General features: G+C 42.1%; 1 protein-coding gene across 1 annotated transcript in view; it reads right to left on the bottom strand.

Moving 5' to 3' along the window:
• Window positions 1–25626, bottom strand: part of LOC133544029 (voltage-dependent L-type calcium channel subunit alpha-1D-like) — a 98657-nt gene that overhangs the window by 13244 nt on the left and 59787 nt on the right. The window contains exons 13-18 of the mRNA XM_061889019.1: window positions 25356–25404; window positions 18772–18871; window positions 18232–18361; window positions 17130–17189; window positions 10440–10546; window positions 1797–1884 (exon numbers count right to left, since the gene is read on the bottom strand). Of these exons, the coding sequence (XP_061745003.1) occupies window positions 1797–1884; window positions 10440–10546; window positions 17130–17189; window positions 18232–18361; window positions 18772–18871; window positions 25356–25404 (534 nt within the window). The remainder of the gene's footprint in view (window positions 1–1796; window positions 1885–10439; window positions 10547–17129; window positions 17190–18231; window positions 18362–18771; window positions 18872–25355; window positions 25405–25626) is intronic.

The following is a 25626-nucleotide window of genomic DNA, read 5'->3' as shown; positions in this document are numbered from 1 at the left end:
GGTGAAGACAACAAACAAATATGTATGTGTATGACCTTGTGAAGGTGAAGATTAACAAATATGTATGTGTATGACCTTGTGAAGGTGAAGACAACAAACAAATATGTATGTGTATGACCTTGTGAAGGTGAAGATGAACAAATATGTATATGTATGACCTTGTGAAGGTGAAGACAACAAACACATATGTATGTGTATGACCTTGTGAAGGTGAAGATGAACAAATATGTATATGTATGACCTTGTGAAGGTGAAGACAACAAACACATATGTATGTGTATGACCTTGTGAAGGTGAATATGAACAAATATGTATATGTATGACCTTGTGAAGGTGAAGACAACAAACAAATATGTATGTGTATGACCTTGTGAAGGTGAAGATGAACAAATATGTATATGTATGACCTTGTGAAGGTGAAGACAACAAACACATATGTATGTGTATGACCTTGTGAAGGTGAAGACAACAAACAAATATGTATGTGTATGACCTTGTGAAGGTGAAGACAACAAACATGCATGTGTATGACCTTGTGAAGGTGAAGATTAACAAATATGTATGTGTATGACCTTGTGAAGGTGAAGACAACAAACATGCATGTGTATGACCTTGTGAAGGTGAAGATTAACAAATATGTATGTGTATGACCTTGTGAAGGTGAAGATTAACAAACATGCATGTGTATGACCTTGTGAAGGTGAAGACAACAAACAAACATGCATGTGTATGACCTTGTGAAGGTGAAGACAACAAACAAACATGCATGTGTATGACCTTGTGAAGGTGAAGACAACAAACAAACATGCATGTGTATGACCTTGTGAAGGTGAAGACAACAAACAAACATGCATGTGTATGACCTTGTGAAGGTGAAGACAACAAACAAACATGCATGTGTATGACCTTGTGAAGGTGAAGACAACAAACAAACATGCATGTGTATGACCTTGTGAAGGTGAAGACAACAAACAAACATGCATGTGTATGACCTTGTGAAGGTGAAGACAACAAACAAACATGCATGTGTATGACCTTGTGAAGGTGAAGACAACAAACAAACATGCATGTGTATGACCTTGTGAAGGTGAAGACAACAAACACATATGTATGTGTATGACCTTGTGAAGGTGAAGATAACAAACAAATATGTATATGTATGACCTTGTGAAGGTGAAGATAAACAAATATGTATATGTATGACCTTGTGAAGGTGAAGACAACAAACACATATGTATGTGTATGACCTTGTGAAGGTGAAGATAAACAAATATGTATGTGTATGACCTTGTGAAGGTGAAGATAAACAAATATGTATGTGTATGACCTTGTGAAGGTGAAGACAACAAACATGCATGTGTATGACCTTGTGAAGGTGAAGACAACAAACAAACATGCATGTGTATGACCTTGTGAAGGTGAAGACAACAAACAAACATGCATGTGTATGACCTTGTGAAGGTGAAGACAACAAACAAACATGCATGTGTATGACCTTGTGAAGGTGAAGACAACAAACAAACATGCATGTGTATGACCTTGTGAAGGTGAAGACAACAAACAAATACGTATGTGTATGACCTTGTGAAGGTGAAGACAACAAACAAACATGCATGTGTATGACCTTGTGAAGGTGAAGACAACAAACAAACATGCATGTGTATGACCTTGTGAAGGTGAAGACAACAAACAAATACGTATGTGTATGACCTTGTGAAGGTGAAGACAACAAACAAACATGCATGTGTATGACCTTGTGAAGGTGAAGACAACAAACATGCATGCATGTATATGACCTTGAGGCCTTTGGCTCGGTTGATGGCCCTGAGGGGTCGCAGGACTCTGAGTATCCGCAGGATCTTGACCACGGAGATGGCAGAAGACCTGGTGAGCAAACCTCAAGTTCTAGTTGACATCCAGATGATGTTGACTCATCAACTAATTCATCATGTGCTGTACACTGACTACTCTCAATGACAACATATCACCTCTGATACCATACCGATTTTGCACCCATGAATTAATGAATGAATGGTTTATTTTGAGCCATGCACACAAAACAAGAGAATGACATAAAATACAAAATATATATATATATATATATATATATATATATATATATATATATATATATATTATATATATATATATATTATTTTTACACCTACATTGAAAACATTACATGTGACTAATCTTTTGTAGATGTCAAGATTGGCTCAAAAGGGAGTAGGAAGAAGTCAACTTATTAGTTCCCACCCCTGTACATATACAAGATATATACAATATATAATACAATAATGTATATATTATATATATATAATATAATTCAATTCAGTGGTTGCTGCGTAGATGCTATATATTATCTATATATAATACATTTAAATTCACACACACTTACATATGTACACACACATATACACAACACACACATATACAATTTATATAAATATATATATATATATATACATATATATAATACATATATATACACACATAATCACATACATACACACATGCATATACCCAAAATACACACACACACACACACACACACACCTATATAAATACTATAAATATAATAGTATATATAATATAGACTTTTGTCTAAACATTATTAACAGTTTTTGGTGCCTATGGGAACAACCTTTCCATGTTGACTGTGATATTAGTGGTTAATAGTGGATCTGTGGCTGTGGAGCTGCTGCCCCTGATCAACAGGACCTGAGGACCACCCTTATTATGTGTCCTATGTGTCCTATGTGTCCTATGTGTCCTATGTGTCCTATGTGTCCTATGTGTCCTATGCTGTGTTTTAAAAGAGAGGAGGGGAGCCCCCTGCCAGAGGAGTTATCCACCAACATAAGATCCCCCACTTGCCTGCCCTGTACTCCAGATAGTGGACCCAAATCCCTTTTCTTAGTTTCCATCGGCACCAATTCTTTAGTCAGAATTCATATTTGTTTTTACATTTGCAGAATATTAATATTACTCAAATTGCATATAAGATTGCACACACGCACGCACGCACGCACGCACGCACGCACGCACGCACGCACGCACGCACGCACGCACGCACGCACGCACGCACGCACGCACGCACGCACGCACGCACGCACGCACGCACGCACGCACGCACGCACGCACGCACGCACGCACGCACACACACACACACACACACACACACACACACACACACACACACAATTCAATGTATTCCTCTTATTGATACTAATTCATATAGTTTAATTAGTTGGGTGATGTCATAGAAGTAATAATAATAATAATAATAACATCAACAATGACTAAACAATAATAATAACGATAATGATAACAATAATAATAACAATATGAACAATAGCAATAGCAATGACAATAAATGATGACAATAATACATATAAAATAATGAAGATGATGATGATGATGATAATAACAACAATAATAATAATAATAATAATCATCATTATTATCCAGTGATGTAGTTTAAGACTTAGGCCTCCATGTTCATATTCATAAACATTTCTCATACCATTTTTTTGTATCTTGCTTTGAAGTGATGGACATTTGAAGATTGCTTGAGCTCCACTTCCAATCTGTTCCAAAGTTTCACTCCACACACACAAACTTTTCCTGCTAGTTCTTCCTGTTGGAATATTAAAGCTGCTAGTTCTTCCTGTTGGAATATTAAAGTTGCTAGTTCTTCCTGTTGGAATATTAAAGTTGCTAGTTCTTCCTGTTGGAATATTAAAGCTGCTAGTTCTTCCTGTTGGAATATTAAGCTGCTAGTTCTTCCTGTTGGAATATTAAAGCTGCTAGTTCTTCCTGTTGGAATATTAAAGCTGCTAGTTCTTCCTGTTGGAATATTAAAGCTGCTAGTTCTTCCTGTTGGAATATTAAAGCTGCTAGTTCTTCCTGTTGGAATATTAAAGTTGCTAGTTCTTCCTGTTGGAATATTAAAGTTGCTAGTTCTTCCTGTTGGAATATTAAAGCTGCTAGTTCTTCCTGTTGGAATATTAAAGCTGCTAGTTCTTCCTGTTGGAATATTAAAGCTGCTAGTTCTTCCTGTTGGAATATTAAAGTTGCTAGTTCTTCCTGTTGGAATATTAAAGTTGCTAGTTCTTCCTGTTGGAATATTAAAGCTGCTAGTTCTTCCTGTTGGAATATTAAAGTTGCTAGTTCTTCCTGTTGGAATATTAAAGTTGCTAGTTCTTCCTGTTGGAATATTAAAGTTGCTAGTTCTTCCTGTTGGAATATTAAAGTTGCTAGTTCTTCCTGTTGGAATATTAAAGTTGCTAGTTCTTCCTGTTGGAATATTAAAGCTGCTAGTTCTTCCTGTTGGAATATTAAAGCTGCTACACCGCCTTGATGATCAACTCCTTCTCTGTGTGGGAAATGTTTTCAAATATTGGCAAGTAGAACCTTTTTGTTTGCTTGAAATAGTAATTGAGCTGTATTACAATCAACTAGATCAGGCAGTTTGAATCATTTAGATTGTAAAAACAATAAAATATTTAGATCATAGCCTTGCTCCTTATTGATTGTTAACATCTGGAAGGGACTAATGCTGTCTTTAAGTTGTGGTGGAGTGGTCATTGTTCAACAGGTGGTCAGTTGATTAAAGCCAAGCTCACACTTTAGTTACTGGATGCAAACCAACACTGCATGTGGAAGTAATACACAACTAGAAGCATGTCTTTTTTTACTCTTCCAAACATTACCTGTGTGCTATTGTGTGCTTAGCTGTGGTGTAGCTGCCAGCTCCTAGTAGTCCATAGCCAGGCATGTTTACCTTTTGGTAATGACTTTGGTAAAATAGAAGATATTGTCTCTTTTTTGGGGGGAGGAAATTTGGATGTCCTTTTTGTGTTAACACTAGGCCTGTATCGCACATGATATCACACTCAAGTAAAACACTCTGCAGGACTGTTTGTATCGCACATTATATCACACTCAAGTAAAACACTCTGCAGGACTGTTTGTATCGCACATGATATCACACACAAGTAAACACTCTGCTTGTATCACACAAGTAAACACTGTTTGTATCACTCATGATATCACACACAAGTAAACACTCTGCCTGTATCACACAAGTAAACACTGCTTGTATCACTCATGATATCACACACAAGTAAAGACACTGCAGGACTGTTTGTCTCGTAAACGACATCACACAAGTTAACACTGCTTGTATCACACATGATATCACACACAAGTAAACACGCTGCAGGGTTGTTTGTATCGCACCTGATATTACACAACACTCTGCTTGTATCACACATGATATCACACACAAGTAAACACGCTGCAGTACTGCTTGTATCGCAGCTGATATCACACAGGTAAAAACACACACTGCAGTACTGCTTGTATCGCAGCTAATATCACATACAAGTAAACACACACTGCAGTACTGCTTGTATCGCAGCTGATATCACATACAAGTAAGAACACACACTGCAGTACTGTTTGTATCACACATGATATCACACACAAGTAAAACACTCTACAGGACTGTTTGTATCGCACATGATATCACACAGAAGTAAACACTCTGCTTGTATCACTCATGATATCACACACAAGTAAACACTCTGCTTGTATCACACAAGTAAACACTGCTTGCATCACTCATGATATCACACACAAGTAAACACTCTGCTTGTATCACTCATGATATCACACACAAGTAAACACTCTGCTTGTATCACTCATGATATCACACACAAGTAAACACTCTGCTTGTATCACACAAGTAAACACTGCTTGCATCACTCATGATATCACACACAAGTAAAGACACTGCAGGACTGTTTGTGTCGCACATGACATCACACAAGTTAACACTCTGCCTGTATCACACATGATATCACACACTAGTAAACATGCTGCAGGGTTGTTTGTATCGCACCTGATATTACACAACACTCTGCTTGTATCACACATGATATCACACACAAGTAAACACTCTGCTTGTATCACTCATGATATCACACACGAGTAAACACTCTGCTTGTATCACACAAGTAAACACTGATTGCATCACTCATGATATCACACACAAGTAAAGACACTGCAGGACTGTTTGTGTCGCACATGACATCACACAAGTTAACACTGCTTGTATCACACATGATATCACACACAAGTAAACACTATGCTTGTATCACTCATGATATCACACACAAGTAAACACTCTGCTTGTATCACACAAGTAAACACTGATTGCATCACTCATGATATCACACACAAGTAAAGACACTGCAGGACTGTTTGTGTCGCACATGACATCACACAAGTTAACACTGCTTGTATCACACATGATATCACACACAAGTAAACACTATGCTTGTATCACTCATGATATCACACACAAGTAAACACTCTGCTTGTATCACACAAGTAAACACTGATTGCATCACTCATGATATCACACACAAGTAAAGACACTGCAGGACTGTTTGTGTCGCACATGACATCACACAAGTTAACACTGCTTGTATCACACATGATATCACACACAAGTAAACACTCTGCTTGTATCACTCATGATATCACACACAAGTAAACACTCTGCTTGTATCACACAAGTAAACACTGCTTGTATCACACATGATATCACACACAAGTAAAGACACTGCAGGACTGTTTGTGTCGCACATGACATCACACAAGTTAACACTGCTTGTATCACACATGATATCACACACAAGTAAACATGCTGCAGGGTTGTTTGTATCGCACCTATTACACAACACTCTGCTTGTATCACACATGATATCACACACAAGTAAAGACACTGCAGGACTGTTTGTATCACACATGATATCACACACAAGTAAACATGCTGCAGGGTTGTTTGTATCGCACCTGATATTACACAACACTCTGCTTGTATCACACCTGATATCACACACAAGTAAACACATTGCAGCACTGCTTGTATCGCAGCTGATATCACACACAAGTAAAAACACACACTGCAGTACTGCTTGTATTGCACCTGATATCACACACAAGTAAGAACACACACTGCAGTACTGCTTGTATCGCAGCTGATATCACACACAAGAACACACACTGCAGTACTGCTTGTATCGCAGCTGATATCACACACAAGTAAAAACACACACTGCAGTACTGCTTGTATCGCACATGATATCACACACAAGTAAACATGCTGCAGGGTTGTTTGTATCGCACCTATTACACAACACTCTGCTTGTATCACACATGATATCACACACAAGTAAAGACACTGCAGGACTGTTTGTATCACACATGATATCACACACAAGTAAACATGCTGCAGGGTTGTTTGTATCGCACCTGATATTACACAACACTCTGCTTGTATCACACCTGATATCACACACAAGTAAACACATTGCAGCACTGCTTGTATCGCAGCTGATATCACACACAAGTAAAAACACACACTGCAGTACTGCTTGTATTGCACCTGATATCACACACAAGTAAGAACACACACTGCAGTACTGCTTGTATCGCAGCTGATATCACACACAAGAACACACACTGCAGTACTGCTTGTATCGCAGCTGATATCACACACAAGTAAAAACACACACTGCAGTACTGCTTGAATCACACCTGATATCACACACAAGTAAACACGCTGCAGTACTGCTTGAATCACACATGATATCACACACAAGTAAACACGCTGCAGTACTGCTTGTATCGCACATGATATCACACACAGGTAAAACACACACTGCAGTACTGCTTGTATCACAGCTGATATCACACAGGTAAAAACACACACACTGCAGTACTGCTTGTATCGCAGCTGATATCACACACAAGTAAACACACACACACACTGCAGTACTGCTTGTATCGCAGCTGATATCACACAGGTAAAAACACACACTGCAGTACTGCTTGTATCGCAGCTAATATCACATACAAGTAAACACACACTGCAGTACTACTTGTATCGCATCTGATATCACACACAAGTAAACACACACTGCAGTACTGCTTGTACCGCAGCTGATATCACACACAAGTAAACACACGCTGCAGTACTGCTTGTATCGCAGCTAATATCACATACAAGTAAACACACACTGCAGTACTGCTTGTATCGCATCTGATATCACACACAAGTAAACACACACTGCAGTACTGCTTGTATCGCAGCTGATATCACACACAAGTAAACACACACACTGCAGTACTGCTTGTATCGCAGCTAATATCACATACAAGTAAACACACACTGCAGTACTGCTTGTATCGCAGCTAATATCACATACAAGTAAACACACACTGCAGTACTACTTGTATCGCATCTGATATCACACACAAGTAAACACACACTGCAGTACTGCTTGTATCGCAGCTGATATCACACACAAGTAAACACACACACTGCAGTACTGCTTGTATCGCAGCTAATATCACATACAAGTAAACACACACTGCAGTACTGCTTGTATCGCAGCTGATATCACACACAAGTAAACACGCTGCAGTACTGCTTGTATCACACATGATATCACACACAGGTAAAACACACACACTGCAGTACTGCTTGTATCGCAGCTGATATCACACAAGTAAACACACACACTGCAGTACTGCTTGTATCGCAGCTAATATCACACACAAGTAAACACACACTGCAGTACTGCTTGTATCGCAGCTGATATCACACACAAGTAAACACACACTGCAGTACTGCTTGTATCGCAGCTGATATCACATACAAGTAAACACACACTGCAGTACTGCTTGTATCGCAGCTGATATCACACACAAGTAAACACACACTGCAGTACTGCTTGTATCGCAGCTGATATCACACACAAGTAAACACACACACTGCAGTACTGCTTGTATCGCAGCTGATATCACACACAAGTAAACACACACTGCAGTACTGCTTGTATCGCAGCTGATATCACACACAAGTAAACACACACACTGCAGTACTGCTTGTATCGCAGCTGATATCACACACAAGTAAACACACACTGCAGTACTGCTTGTATCGCAGCTGATATCACACACAAGTAAACACACTGCAGTACCGCTTGTATTGCAGCTGATATCACACACAAGTAAACACACACACTGCATTACTGCTTGTATCGCAGCTGATATCACACACAAGTAAACACACTGCAGTACCGCTTGTATTGCAGCTGATATCACACACAAGTAAACACACACACTGCATTACTGCTTGTATCGCAGCTGATATCACACACAAGTAAACACACACTGCAGTACTGCTTGTATCGCAGCTGATATCACACACAAGTAAACACACACTGCAGTACTGCTTGTATCGCACATGATATCACACACAAGTAAACACACACTGCAGTACTGCTTGTATCGCAGCTGATATCACACACAAGTAAACACACACACTGCAGTACTGCTTGTATCGCAGCTGATATCACACACAAGTAAACACACTGCAGTACTGCTTGTATCGCAGCTGATATCACACACAAGTAAACACACACTGCAGTACTGCTTGTATCGCACATGATATCACACACAAGTAAACACACACTGCAGTACTGCTTGTATCGCAGCTGATATCACACACAAGTAAACACACACACTGCAGTACTGCTTGTATTGCAGCTGATATCACACACAAGTAAACACACACACTGCATTACTGCTTGTATCGCAGCTGATATCACACACAAGTAAACACACTGCAGTACCGCTTGTATTGCAGCTGATATCACACACAAGTAAACACACACACTGCATTACTGCTTGTATCGCAGCTGATATCACACACAAGTAAACACACACTGCAGTACTGCTTGTATCGCAGCTGATATCACACACAAGTAAACACACACTGCAGTACTGCTTGTATCGCACATGATATCACACACAAGTAAACACACACTGCAGTACTGCTTGTATCGCACATGATATCACATATTTTACATATCTTTACATGTTTGGGTGATATTACAGCGATACCCAATACCAATGTGGGATGAGGACACCCTGGAGTACTTGTGAAGAAGTGAAAAAAGACAATCAATAAGTGTATTGATCCTTACTTGTGAAAGAGACAATCAATAAGTGTATTGATCCTTACTTGTGAAAGAGACAATCAATAAGTGTATTGATCCTTACTTGTGAAAGAGACAATCAATAAGTGTATTGATCCTTACTTGTGAAAGAGACAATCAATAAGTGTATTGATCCTTACTTGTGAAAGAGACAATCAATAAGTGTATTGATCCTTACTTGTGAAAGAGACAATCAATAAGTGTATTGATCCTTACTTGTGAAAGAGACAATCAATAAGTGTATTGATCCTTACTTGTGAAAGAGACAATCAATAAGTGTATTGATCCTTACTTGTGAAAGAGACAATCAATAAGTGTATTGATCCTTACTTGTGAAAGAGACAATCAATAAGTGCTTACTGGACCCCAAAGGAGATGAGGGACACGCCCACCACCAGAAGGTCCAGCAGGTTGAAGTAATTGCGACAAAAAGCTCCTTCATGAAGAAAAGCTCCAAATGCTGTCATCTGTAACAAAGTACAATACTGCTTGTATGTCATAATAATACTTCATATCACACTTATTACACATTATGTCATAATAATACTTCATATCACACTTATTACAAGTTATGTCATAATAATACTTCATATCACACTTATTACACATTATGTCATAATAATACTTCATATCACACTTATTACACATTATGTCATAATAATACTTCATATCACACTTATTACACGTTATGTCATAATAATACTTCATATCACACTTATTACACGTTATCTATTTTAATATCACACTTATTACAAGTTACCTATTTTAATATCATATTTAATAAAAGTTATCTATTTTAATATCATATTTATTACAAGTCCATCCCTCCATTTTCTACTGCTTGTCCACTTCAGGGTCGCTGGAGCCTATCACAGCTGCATTCAGGCAGAAGGCAAGGTAGACCCTGGACAAGGAAGGCAAGGTAGACCCTGGACAAGGAAGGCAAGGTAGACCCTGGACAAGGAAGGCAAGGTAGACCCTGGACAAGGAAGGCAAGGTAGACCCTGGACAAGGAAGGCAAGGTAGACCCCGGACAAGGAAGGCAAGGTAGACCCTGGACAAGGAAGGCAAGGTAGACCCCGGACAAGGAAGGCAAGGTAGACCCTGGACAAGGAAGGCAAGGTAGACCCTGGACAAGGAAGGCAAGGTAGACCCTGGACAAGGAAGGCAAGGTAGACCCTGGACAAGGAAGGCAAGGTAGATCCTGGACAAGGAAGGCAAGGTAGATCCTGGACAAGGAAGGCAAGGTAGATCCTGGACAAGGAAGGCAAGGTAGATCCTGGACAAGGAAGGCAAGGTAGACCCTGGACAAGGAAGGCAAGGTAGACCCCGGACAAGGAAGGCAAGGTAGACCCTGGACAAGGAAGGCAAGGTAGACCCTGGACAAGGAAGGCAAGGTAGACCCTGGACAAGGAAGGCAAGGTAGACCCTGGACAAGGAAGGCAGGGTAGACCCCGAACAAGGAAGGCAAGGTAGACCCCGGACAAGGAAGGCAAGGTAGACCCTGGACAAGGAAGGCAAGGTAGACCCTGGACAAGGAAGGCAAGGTAGACCCTGGACAAGGAAGGCAGGGTAGACCCTGGACAAGGAAGGCAAGGTAGACCCCGGACAAGGAAGGCAAGGTAGACCCCGGACAAGGAAGGCAAGGTAGACCCCGGACAAGGAAGGCAAGGTAGATCCCGGACAAGGAAGGCAAGGTAGATCCTGGACAAGGAAGGCAAGGTAGACCCTGGACAAGGAAGGCAAGGTAGACCCTGGACAAGGAAGGCAAGGTAGACCCTGGACAAGGAAGGCAAGGTAGACCCTGGACAAGGAAGGCAAGGTAGACCCCGGACAAGGAAGGCAAGGTAGACCCCGGACAAGGAAGGCAAGGTAGACCCCGGACAAGGAAGGCAAGGTAGATCCTGGACAAGGAAGGCAAGGTAGACCCTGGACAAGGAAGGCAAGGTAGACCCTGGACAAGGAAGGCAAGGTAGACCCTGGACAAGGAAGGCAAGGTAGACCCTGGACAAGGAAGGCAAGGTAGACCCTGGACAAGGAAGGCAAGGTAGACCCTGGACAAGGAAGGCAAGGTAGACCCTGGACAAGGAAGGCAAGGTAGATCCTGGACAAGGAAGGCAAGGTAGACCCTGGACAAGGAAGGCAAGGTAGACCCTGGACAAGGAAGGCAAGGTAGACCCTGGACAAGGAAGGCAAGGTAGACCCTGGACAAGGAAGGCAAGGTAGACCCTGGACAAGGAAGGCAAGGTAGACCCCGGACAAGGAAGGCAAGGTAGACCCTGGACAAGGAAGGCAAGGTAGACCCCGGACAAGGAAGGCAAGGTAGACCCTGGACAAGGAAGGCAAGGTAGACCCCGGACAAGGAAGGCAAGGTAGACCCTGGACAAGGAAGGCAAGGTAGATCCTGGACAAGGAAGGCAAGGTAGATCCTGGACAAGGAAGGCAAGGTAGATCCTGGACAAGGAAGGCAAGGTAGATCCTGGACAAGGAAGGCAAGGTAGACCCTGGACAAGGAAGGCAAGGTAGACCCCGGACAAGGAAGGCAAGGTAGACCCTGGACAAGGAAGGCAAGGTAGACCCTGGACAAGGAAGGCAAGGTAGACCCTGGACAAGGAAGGCAAGGTAGACCCTGGACAAGGAAGGCAGGGTAGACCCCGAACAAGGAAGGCAAGGTAGACCCCGGACAAGGAAGGCAAGGTAGACCCTGGACAAGGAAGGCAAGGTAGACCCTGGACAAGGAAGGCAAGGTAGACCCTGGACAAGGAAGGCAGGGTAGACCCTGGACAAGGAAGGCAAGGTAGACCCCGGACAAGGAAGGCAAGGTAGACCCCGGACAAGGAAGGCAAGGTAGACCCCGGACAAGGAAGGCAAGGTAGATCCTGGACAAGGAAGGCAAGGTAGATCCTGGACAAGGAAGGCAAGGTAGACCCTGGACAAGGAAGGCAAGGTAGACCCTGGACAAGGAAGGCAAGGTAGACCCTGGACAAGGAAGGCAAGGTAGACCCTGGACAAGGAAGGCAAGGTAGACCCCGGACAAGGAAGGCAAGGTAGACCCCGGACAAGGAAGGCAAGGTAGACCCCGGACAAGGAAGGCAAGGTAGATCCTGGACAAGGAAGGCAAGGTAGACCCTGGACAAGGAAGGCAAGGTAGACCCTGGACAAGGAAGGCAAGGTAGACCCTGGACAAGGAAGGCAAGGTAGACCCTGGACAAGGAAGGCAAGGTAGACCCTGGACAAGGAAGGCAAGGTAGACCCTGGACAAGGAAGGCAAGGTAGACCCTGGACAAGGAAGGCAAGGTAGATCCTGGACAAGGAAGGCAAGGTAGACCCTGGACAAGGAAGGCAAGGTAGATCCTGGACAAGGAAGGCAAGGTAGACCCTGGACAAGGAAGGCAAGGTAGACCCTGGACAAGGAAGGCAAGGTAGACCCCGGACAAGGAAGGCAAGGTAGACCCTGGACAAGGAAGGCAAGGTAGACCCCGGACAAGGAAGGCAAGGTAGACCCTGGACAAGGAAGGCAAGGTAGACCCCGGACAAGGAAGGCAAGGTAGACCCTGGACAAGGAAGGCAAGGTAGACCCTGGACAAGGAAGGCAAGGTAGACCCTGGACAAGGAAGGCAAGGTAGACCCCGGACAAGGAAGGCAAGGTAGACCCCGGACAAGGAAGGCAAGGTAGACCCCGGACAAGGAAGGCAAGGTAGATCCTGGACAAGGAAGGCAAGGTAGATCCTGGACAAGGAAGGCAAGGTAGACCCTGGACAAGGAAGGCAAGGTAGACCCTGGACAAGGAAGGCAAGGTAGACCCTGGACAAGGAAGGCAAGGTAGACCCTGGACAAGGAAGGCAAGGTAGACCCCGGACAAGGAAGGCAAGGTAGACCCCGGACAAGGAAGGCAAGGTAGACCCCGGACAAGGAAGGCAAGGTAGATCCTGGACAAGGAAGGCAAGGTAGACCCTGGACAAGGAAGGCAAGGTAGACCCTGGACAAGGAAGGCAAGGTAGACCCTGGACAAGGAAGGCAAGGTAGACCCTGGACAAGGAAGGCAAGGTAGACCCTGGACAAGGAAGGCAAGGTAGACCCTGGACAAGGAAGGCAAGGTAGACCCTGGACAAGGAAGGCAAGGTAGATCCTGGACAAGGAAGGCAAGGTAGACCCTGGACAAGGAAGGCAAGGTAGACCCTGGACAAGGAAGGCAAGGTAGACCCTGGACAAGGAAGGCAAGGTAGACCCTGGACAAGGAAGGCAAGGTAGACCCCGGACAAGGAAGGCAAGGTAGACCCTGGACAAGGAAGGCAAGGTAGACCCCGGACAAGGAAGGCAAGGTAGACCCTGGACAAGGAAGGCAAGGTAGACCCTGGACAAGGAAGGCAAGGTAGACCCTGGACAAGGAAGGCAAGGTAGATCCTGGACAAGGAAGGCAAGGTAGATCCTGGACAAGGAAGGCAAGGTAGATCCTGGACAAGGAAGGCAAGGTAGATCCTGGACAAGGAAGGCAAGGTAGACCCTGGACAAGGAAGGCAAGGTAGACCCCGGACAAGGAAGGCAAGGTAGACCCTGGACAAGGAAGGCAAGGTAGACCCTGGACAAGGAAGGCAAGGTAGACCCTGGACAAGGAAGGCAAGGTAGACCCTGGACAAGGAAGGCAGGGTAGACCCCGAACAAGGAAGGCAAGGTAGACCCCGGACAAGGAAGGCAAGGTAGACCCTGGACAAGGAAGGCAAGGTAGACCCTGGACAAGGAAGGCAAGGTAGACCCTGGACAAGGAAGGCAGGGTAGACCCTGGACAAGGAAGGCAAGGTAGACCCCGGACAAGGAAGGCAAGGTAGACCCCGGACAAGGAAGGCAAGGTAGACCCCGGACAAGGAAGGCAAGGTAGATCCTGGACAAGGAAGGCAAGGTAGATCCTGGACAAGGAAGGCAAGGTAGACCCTGGACAAGGAAGGCAAGGTAGACCCTGGACAAGGAAGGCAAGGTAGACCCTGGACAAGGAAGGCAAGGTAGACCCTGGACAAGGAAGGCAAGGTAGACCCCGGACAAGGAAGGCAAGGTAGACCCCGGACAAGGAAGGCAAGGTAGACCCCGGACAAGGAAGGCAAGGTAGATCCTGGACAAGGAAGGCAAGGTAGACCCTGGACAAGGAAGGCAAGGTAGACCCTGGACAAGGAAGGCAAGGTAGACCCTGGACAAGGAAGGCAAGGTAGATCCTGGACAAGGAAGGCAAGGTAGACCCTGGACAAGGAAGGCAAGGTAGACCCCGGACAAGGAAGGCAAGGTAGACCCTGGACAAGGAAGGCAAGGTAGATCCTGGACAAGGAAGGCAAGGTAGACCCTGGACAAGGAAGGCAAGGTAGACCCCGGACAAGGAAGGCAAGGTAGATCCTGGACAAGGAAGGCTAGGTAGACCCTGGACAAGGAAGGCAAGGTAGACCCTGGACAAGGAAGGCAAGGTAGACCCCGGACAAGGAAGGCAAGGTAGACCCCGGACAAGGAAGGCAAGGTAGACCCTGGACAAGGAAGGCAAGGTAGACCCCGGACAAGGAAGGCAAGGTAGACCCCGGACAAGGAAGGCAAGGTAGATCCTGGACAAGGAAGGCAAGGTAGACCCTGGACAAGGAAGGCAAGGTAGACCCCGGACAAGGAAGGCAAGGTAGACCCTGGACAAGGAAGGCAAGGTAGACCCAGGACAAGGAAGGCAAGGTAGATCCTGGACAAGGAAGGCAAGGTAGACCCCGGACAAGGAAGGCAAGGTAGACCCTGGACAAGGAAGGCAAGGTAGACCCCGGACAAGGAAGGCAAGGTAGACCCCGGACAAGGAAGGCAAGGTAGATCCTGGACAAGGAAGGCAAGGTAGACCCTGGACAAGGAAGGCAAGGTAGACCCTGGACAAGGAAGGCAAGGTAGACCCCGGACAAGGAAGGCAAGGTAGACCCTGGACAAGGAAGGCAAGGTAGATCCTGGACAAGGAAGGCAAGGTAGACCCCGGACAAGGAAGGCAAGGTAGATCCTGGACAAGGAAGGCAAGGTAGACCCTGGACAAGGAAGGCAAGGTAGACCCCGGACAAGGAAGGCAAGGTAGACCCTGGACAAGGAAGGCAAGGTAGACCCCGGACAAGGAAGGCAAGGTAGATCCTGGACAAGGAAGGCAAGGTAGACCCCGGACAAGGAAGGCAAGGTAGACCCCGGACAAGGAAGGCAAGGTAGATCCTGGACAAGGAAGGCAAGGTAGACCCTGGACAAGGAAGGCAAGGTAGACCCTGGACAAGGAAGGCTAGGTAGACCCTGGACAAGGAAGGCAAGGTAGACCCTGGACAAGGAAGGCAAGGTAGACCCCGGACAAGGAAGGCAAGGTAGACCCCGGACAAGGAAGGCAAGGTAGACCCTGGACAAGGAAGGCAAGGTAGACCCCGGACAAGGAAGGCAAGGTAGACCCCGGACAAGGAAGGCAAGGTAGATCCTGGACAAGGAAGGCAAGGTAGACCCTGGACAAGGAAGGCAAGGTAGACCCCGGACAAGGAAGGCAAGGTAGACCCTGGACAAGGAAGGCAAGGTAGACCCCGGACAAGGAAGGCAAGGTAGACCCTGGACAAGGAAGGCAAGGTAGATCCTGGACAAGGAAGGCAAGGTAGACCCCGGACAAGGAAGGCAAGGTAGACCCTGGACAAGGAAGGCAAGGTAGATCCTGGACAAGGAAGGCAAGGTACACCCTGGACAAGTCGCCACCTCATGGCAGGGCCAACACAGATAGACAGACAACATTCACACACTAGGGACCATTTAGTGTTGCCAATCAACCTATCTACAAATTATGTATTAAAATATAATAATATTAGAAGTTGCCCACCTGTTGCGCTGTGAGGTGTGGGGGGGGGGGGGGGGGGGGGGTGTTGTGTGCATGTAGCGTACTTGGTCTGGAGGCTAAACACACACAGACACACACACACACACACACACACACGCACACACACACACACACACACACACACACACACACACACACACGCACGCACACACACACACACGCACACACACACACTCAGAAATGTAGTTTACCTTGAAGATGATCTCCACAGTAAAGATGGCGGTGAAGGCGTAGTCCAAATAACCCAGGATCTGCAACAAACAATTGGTCGCCATGGCAACATGTCCAGTGAACACACAGAAATATCAACAACATCCTTCAATAAAACTAACACACAAGTTACTGACATAACATCAACCTTAAAACAATAATAACAACACATTGTACTCATAAATACATTCTTAGAAGTATTGTCTGTTCAAATTTTACTATTAATATTGAACTGCATTGTACTCATAAATACATGTAAATACATCCATAGAAGTATTATCTGTTAAAATATTACTATTAATATTGAACTAGATTGTACTCACTGGACAAGTGGTAGAAAATGGATTTGATGGATTATTGTACAAAAAAAAAATGAAATAGTGATATGTACAGTAAATATAAATATAAATAAGTGTACAGTACTACAGGCAGAGGTAGTGCGTCTGGGGTAATCGTGTTGTGTACAGTAAATATGAATATGGGGTAATAGTGTTGTGTACAGTAAATATAAATAAGCGTACAGTATTACAGGCAGAGGTAGTGCGTATGGGGTAATAGTGTTGTGTACAGTAAATATGAATATGGGGTAATAGTGTTGTGTACAGTAAATATGAATATGGGGTAATAGTGATGTGTACAGTAAATATGAATATGGGGTAATAGTGTTGTGTACAGTAAATATGAATATGGGGTAATAGTGATGTGTACAGTAAATATGAATATGGGGTAATAGTGTTGTGTACAGTAAATATGAATATGGGGTAATAGTGATGTGTACAGTAAATATGAATATGGGGTAATAGTGTTGTGTACAGTAAATATGAATATGGGGTAATAGTGTTGTGTACAGTAAATATGAATATGGGGTAATAGTGTTGTGTACAGTAAATATGAATATGGGGTAATAGTGATGTGTACAGTAAATATGAATATGGGGTAATAGTGTTGTGTACAGTAAATATGAATAGGCGTACAGTATTACAGGCAGAGGTAGTGCGTATGGGGTAATAGTGTTGTGTACAGTAAATATGAATATGGGGTAATAGTGATGTGTACAGTAAATATGAATATAAATAAGCGTACAGTATTCCGGGCAGAGGTAGTGCGTATGGGGTCCTCAGCAGCCAGAGAAACAGAACTGAGCATGATGAAGACCAAGATGAGGTTGGTGAAGATGTGGTGGTGGATCAGCTGGTGACATCTCACTCGCAACCTGCCTCAACACAATCATATCTCACTTTTATTATTATTATTATCAGACATCTCACTCGCAACCTGCCTCAACACAATCATATCTCACTTTTATTATTATTATTATCAGACATCTCACTCGCAACCTGCCTCAACACAATCATATCTCACTTTTATTATTATTATTATCAGACATCTCACTCGCAACCTGCCTCAACACAATCATATCTCACTTTATATATATATTTATACATATATAAAAAAAAATATATATATATATACAGAGACACACACAATGTAAGAAGAGGAAAAAAGAGAAGAAAAGGTAAGCAAAAGCAAAAATTTGCGGATGCAAGAAGAGGTAAAGAGGTAAGGAAAGGTAAGACAATGTAAGACAAGTCAAAAAGGTAAAAAAAAGAGTAGAAAACAGACGGGTTGGTGCTGCTGAAGATGAAGAAGGCGCTGCCGTCTGGGATGGGCGGAGTCTTCTCCTTGATGGACAGCTCAGACAGCCTTTTGGGGCGTGGCCTCGCTGGAGACATCACAAGACATCATCAGCAGCTGGACTGTATGACACATTCCTATTCATACTTCAACTGATGAGTCAGCATTATTGTAATAACTGATGAATCCGCATTATTATCATAACTGATGAATCAGCATTATCATAACTGATGAGTCAGCATTATTATCATAACTGATGAATCAGCATTATTATCATAACTGATGAATCAGCATTATCATAACTGAAGAGTCAGCATTATTATCATAACTGATGAATCAGCATTATCATAACTGATGAATCAGCATTATCATAACTGAAGAGTCAGCATTATTATCATAACTGATGAATCAGCATTATCATAACTGATGAGTCAGCATTATTATCATAACTGATGAATCAGCATTATTATCATAACTGATGAATCAGCATTATTATCATAACTGATGAATCAGCATTATCATAACTGATGAGTCAGCATTATCATAACTGATGAATCAGCATTATTATCATAACTGATGAATCAGTATTATTATCATAACTGATGAGTCAGCATTATTATCATAACTGATGAGTCAGCATTATTATCATAACTGATGAGTCAGTATTATTGTCATAACTGATGAGTCATCATTATTATCATAACTGATGAGTCAGCATTATTATCATAACTGATGAGTCAGCATTATTATCATAACTGATGAGTCAGTATTATTGTCATAACTGATGAATCAGCATTATCATAACTGATGAGTCAGCATTATTATCATAACTGATGAATCAGCATTATTATCATAACTGATGAATCAGCATTATTATCATAACTGATGAGTCAGCATTATTATCATAACTGATGAGTCAGCATTATTATCATAACTGATGAGTCAGTATTATTGTCATAACTGATGAATCAGCATTATCATAACTGATGAGTCAGCATTATTATCATAACTGATGAATCAGCATTATTATCATAACTGATGAATCAGCATTATTATCATAACTGATGAGTCAGCATTATTATCATAACTGATGAATCATCATTATCATAACTGATGAGTCAGCATTATTATCATAACTGATGAATCAGCATTATTATCATAACTGATGAGTCAGCATTATTATCATAACTGATGAGTCAGCATTATTATCATAACTGATGAATCAGCATTATTATCATAACTGATGAGTCATCATTATTATCATAACTGATGAATCAGCATTATCATAACTGATGAGTCAGCATTATTATCATAACTGATGAATCAGCATTATCATAACTGATGAGTCATCATTATTATCATAACTGATGAATCAGCATTATCATAACTGATGAGTCAGCATTATTATCAGAACCGATGAATCATCATTATTATCATAACTAATGAGTCAGAGTTATTCTAATAAGTGATGAGTCAGCATTATTCTAATAAGTGATGAGTCAACATTATTCTAATAAGTGATGAGTCAGCATTATTATCATACCTGATGAGTCAGCATTATTATCATAACTAATGAGTCAGAGTTATTCTAATAAGTGATGAGTCAGCATTATTCTAATAAGTGATGAGTCAACATTATTCTAATAAGTGATGAGTCAGCATTATTATCATAACTAATGAGTCAGCATTATTCTAATAACTGATGAGTCAGCATTATTCTAATAAGTGATGAGTCAACATTATTCTAATAAGTGATGAGTCAACATTATTCTAATAAGTGATGAGTCAGCATTATTATCATAACTAATGAGTCAACACTATTCTAATAACTAATGAGTCAACATTATTCTAATAAGTGATGAGTCAGCATTATTCTAATAAGTGATGAGTGACAACATTTGAAGGTAGATAAGCATGACTCATCATATTTCAAATGTAGCTCCACCAGGAGGTTGCCTACAGCCGCAGCAGTTGATGTGGATGCTTGTTAGTGGAGCAGCTTGGAACCATTCATCTTTTATCATCCGACCATGTTTGATGATGGGATATCTTATGTTGATATCACGGATCAGCCCAGTATCATTATGTCATGCTACATGTTTGATGGTATCATTAATACACAAACTAAACTAAAATATCTCATATTAATATCACCGATCAGTCCACTATCATCATGTGCGATATCATGTGCGATACAAGCAGTCCTGCAGCGTGTTTACTTGTGTGTGATATAATGTGTGATACAAGCAGTCCTGCAGAGTGTTTACTTGTGTGTGATATCATGTGCGATACAAACAGTCCTGCAGAGTGTTTACTTGTGTGTGATATCATGTGTGATACAAGCGGTCCTGCAGAGTGTTTGTGTGTGATATCATGTGCGATACAAACAGTCCTGCAGAGTGTTTACTTGTGTGTGATATCATGTGTGATACAAGCGGTCCTGCAGAGTGTTTGTGTGTGATATCATGTGCGATACAAACAGTCCTGCAGAGTGTTTACTTGTGTGTGATATCATGTGTGATACATGCAGTCCTGCAGCGTGTTTACTTGTGTGTGATATCATGTGCGATACAAACAGTCCTGCAGAGTGTTTACTTGTGTGTGATATCATGTGCGATACAAGCAGTCCTGCAGAGTGTTTACTTGTGTGTGATATCATGTGTGATACAAGCGGTCCTGCAGAGTGTTTACTTGTGTGTGATATCATGTGTGATACAAGCGGTACTGCAGCGTGTTTAGTTGTGTGTGATATCATGTGTGATACAAGCAGCCCTGCATAGTGTTTACTTGTGTGATATCATGTGCGATACAAGCAGTCCTGCAGTGTTAACTTGTGTGTGATATTATGTGCGATACAAACAGTCCTGCAGCGTGTTTACTTGTGTGTGATACAAGCAGTCCTGCATGATATGGTATGTGACCAATACAGTTAACTCCTATATCACTATAATATAAGAAGTGAACAAGTTGTATGGGACAAACAAAAACTACTTGTGAAATGTGACAAGCAGCACAAATGAGACAAATGTGACAAGCAGCACAAACGAGACATAAATGTGACAAGCAGCACAAACGAGACATAAATGTGACAAGCAGCACAAACGAGACATAAATGTGACAAGCAGCACAAACGAGACATAAATGTGACAAGCAGCACAAACGAGACATAAATGTGACAAGCAGCACAAACGAGACATAAATGTGACAAGCAGCACAAACGAGACATAAATGTGACAAGCAGCACAAACGAGACATAAATGTGACAAGCAGCACAAACGAGACATAAATGTGACAAGCAGCACAAATGAGACATAAATGTGACAAGCAGCACAAACGAGACATAAATGTGACAAGCAGCACAAACGAGACATAAATGTGACAAGCAGCACAAACGAGACATAAATGTGACAAGCAGCACAAACGAGACATAAATGTGACAAGCAGCACAAACGAGACATAAATGTGACAAGCAGCACAAACGAGACATAAATGTGACAAGCAGCACAAACGAGACATAAATGTGACAAGCAGCACAAACGAGACATAAATGTGACAAGCAGCACAAACGAGACATAAATGTGACAAGCAGCACAAACGAGACATAAATGTGACAAGCAGCACAAACGAGACATAAATGTGACAAGCAGCACAAACGAGACATAAATGTGACAAGCAGCACAAACGAGACATAAATGTGACAAGCAGCACAAACGAGACATAAATGTGACAAGCAGCACAAACGAGACATAAATGTGACAAGCAGCACAAACGAGACATAAATGTGACAAGCAGCACAAACGAGACATAAATGTGACAAGCAGCACAAACGAGACATAAATGTGACAAGCAGCACAAACGAGACATAAATGTGACAAGCAGCACAAACGAGACATAAATGTGACAAGCAGCACAAATGAGACATAAATGTGACAAGCAGCACAAATGTAGACATAAATGTGACAAGCAGCACAAATGAGACATAAATGTGACAAGCAGCACAAATGAGACATAAATGTGACAAGCAGCACAAATGAGACATAAATGTGACAAGCAGCACAAATGAGACATAAATGTGACAAGCAGCACAAATGAGACATAAATGTGACAAGCAGCACAAATGAGACATAAATGTGACAAGCAGCACAAATGAGACATAAATGTGACAAGCAGCACAAATGAGACATAAATGTGACAAGCAGCACAAATGAGACATAAATGTGACAAGCAGCACAAATGAGACATAAATGTGACAAGCAGCACAAATGAGACAAATGTGACAAGCAGCACAAATGAGACATAAATGTGACAAGCAGCACAAATGAGACATAAATGTGACAAGCAGCACAAACGAGACAAATGTGACAAGCAGCACAAACGAGACATAAATGTGACAAGCAGCACAAACGAGACATAAATGTGACAAGCAGCACAAACGAGACATAAATGTGACAAGCAGCACAAACGAGACATAAATGTGACAAGCAGCACAAACGAGACATAAATGTGACAAGCAGCACAAACGAGACATAAATGTGACAAGCAGCACAAACGAGACATAAATGTGACAAGCAGCACAAACGAGACATAAATGTGACAAGCAGCACAAACGAGACATAAATGTGACAAGCAGCACAAACGAGACATAAATGTGACAAGCAGCACAAACGAGACATAAATGTGACAAGCAGCACAAACGAGACATAAATGTGACAAGCAGCACAAACGAGACATAAATGTGACAAGCAGCACAAATGTAGACATAAATGTGACAAGCAGCACAAATGAGACATAAATGTGACAAGCAGCACAAATGAGACATAAATGTGACAAGCAGCACAAATGTAGACATAAATGTGACAAGCAGCACAAATGAGACATAAATGTGACAAGCAGCACAAATGAGACATAAATGTGACAAGCAGCACAAATGAGACATAAATGTGAAGAGCAGCACAAATGAGACATAAATGTGACAAGCAGCACAAATGAGACATAAATGTGACAAGCAGCACAAATGAGACATAAATGTGACAAGCAGCACAAATGAGACATAAATGTGACAAGCAGCACAAATGAGACATAAATGTGACAAGCAGCACAAATGAGACATAAATGTGACAAGCAGCACAAATGAGACATAAATGTGACAAGCAGCACAAATGAGACATAAATGTGACAAGCAGCACAAATGAGACATAAATGTGACAAGCAGCACAAATGAGACATAAATGTGACAAGCAGCACAAATGAGACATAAATGTGACAAGCAGCACAAATGAGACATAAATGTGACAAGCAGCACAAATGAGACATAAATGTGACAAGCAGCACAAATGAGACATAAATGTGACAAGCAGCACAAATGAGACATAAATGTGACAAGCAGCACAAATGAGACATAAATGTGACAAGCAGCACAAATGAGACATAAATGTGACAAGCAGCACAAATGAGACATAAATGTGACAAGCAGCACAAATGAGACAAATGTCACAAGCAGCACAAATGAGACATAAATGTGACAAGCAGCACAAATGAGACATAAATGTGACAAGCAGCACAAATGAGACATAAATGTGACAAGCAGCACAAATGAGACATAAATGTGACAAGCAGCACAAATGAGACATAAATGTGACAAGCAGCACAAATGAGACATAAATGTGACAAGCAGCACAAATGAGACATAAATGTGACAAGCAGCACAAACGAGACATAAATGTGACAAGCAGCACAAATGAGACATAAATGTGACAAGCAGCACAAATGAGACATAAATGTGACAAGCAGCACAAATGAGACATAAATGTGACAAGCAGCACAAATGAGACATAAATGTGACAAGCAGCACAAATGAGACATAAATGTGACAAGCAGCACAAATGAGACATAAATGTGACAAGCAGCACAAACGAGACATAAATGTGACAAGCAGCACAAATGAGACATAAATGTGACAAGCAGCACAAATGAGACATAAATGTGACAAGCAGCACAAATGAGACATAAATGTGACAAGCAGCACAAATGAGACATAAATGTGACAAGCAGCACAAATGAGACATAAATGTGACAAGCAGCACAAATGAGACATAAATGTGACAAGCAGCACAAACGAGACATAAATGTGACAAGCAGCACAAATGAGACATAAATGTGACAAGCAGCACAAATGAGACATAAATGTGACAAGCAGCACAAATGAGACATAAATGTGACAAGCAGCACAAATGAGACATAAATGTGACAAGCAGCACAAATGAGACATAAATGTGACAAGCAGCACAAATGAGACATAAATGTGACAAGCAGCACAAATGAGACATAAATGTGACAAGCAGCACAAATGAGACATAAATGTGACAAGCAGCACAAATGAGACATAAATGTGACAAGCAGCACAAATGAGACATAAATGTGACAAGCAGCACAAACGAGACATAAATGTGACAAGCAGCACAAATGAGACATAAATGTGACAAGCAGCACAAATGAGACATGATGTTACTGATGAAGTAGAAGTAGATGATTTTGACACAGGTGATTCTTTTTGTGGGAATGTTGATGTTCACCTGAAGACTTGAAGGCAGAACCCACTTCTTCTTCCTCCTCCACCGACACCTACAACACACATGATGTCATACACACATGTCATGCACTCATGATGTCATACACACATGTCATACACACATGATGTCATGCCCTCATGTCATACACACATGATGTCATGCCCTCATGATGTCATACACTCATGACACCTACAACACACATGATGTCATACATTGTCATACCTGATGTCATACACTCATCATGACATACAATCATTACGTGATGAAAATGATG

The sequence above is a fragment of the Nerophis ophidion genome, linkage group LG27 (assembly GCF_033978795.1).
Source record: "Nerophis ophidion isolate RoL-2023_Sa linkage group LG27, RoL_Noph_v1.0, whole genome shotgun sequence".
NCBI lineage: Eukaryota > Metazoa > Chordata > Actinopteri > Syngnathiformes > Syngnathidae > Nerophis > Nerophis ophidion.
The sequence above is the reverse complement of the archived record's forward strand: the minus strand, read 5'-3'. Positions and strand labels throughout refer to the sequence as shown.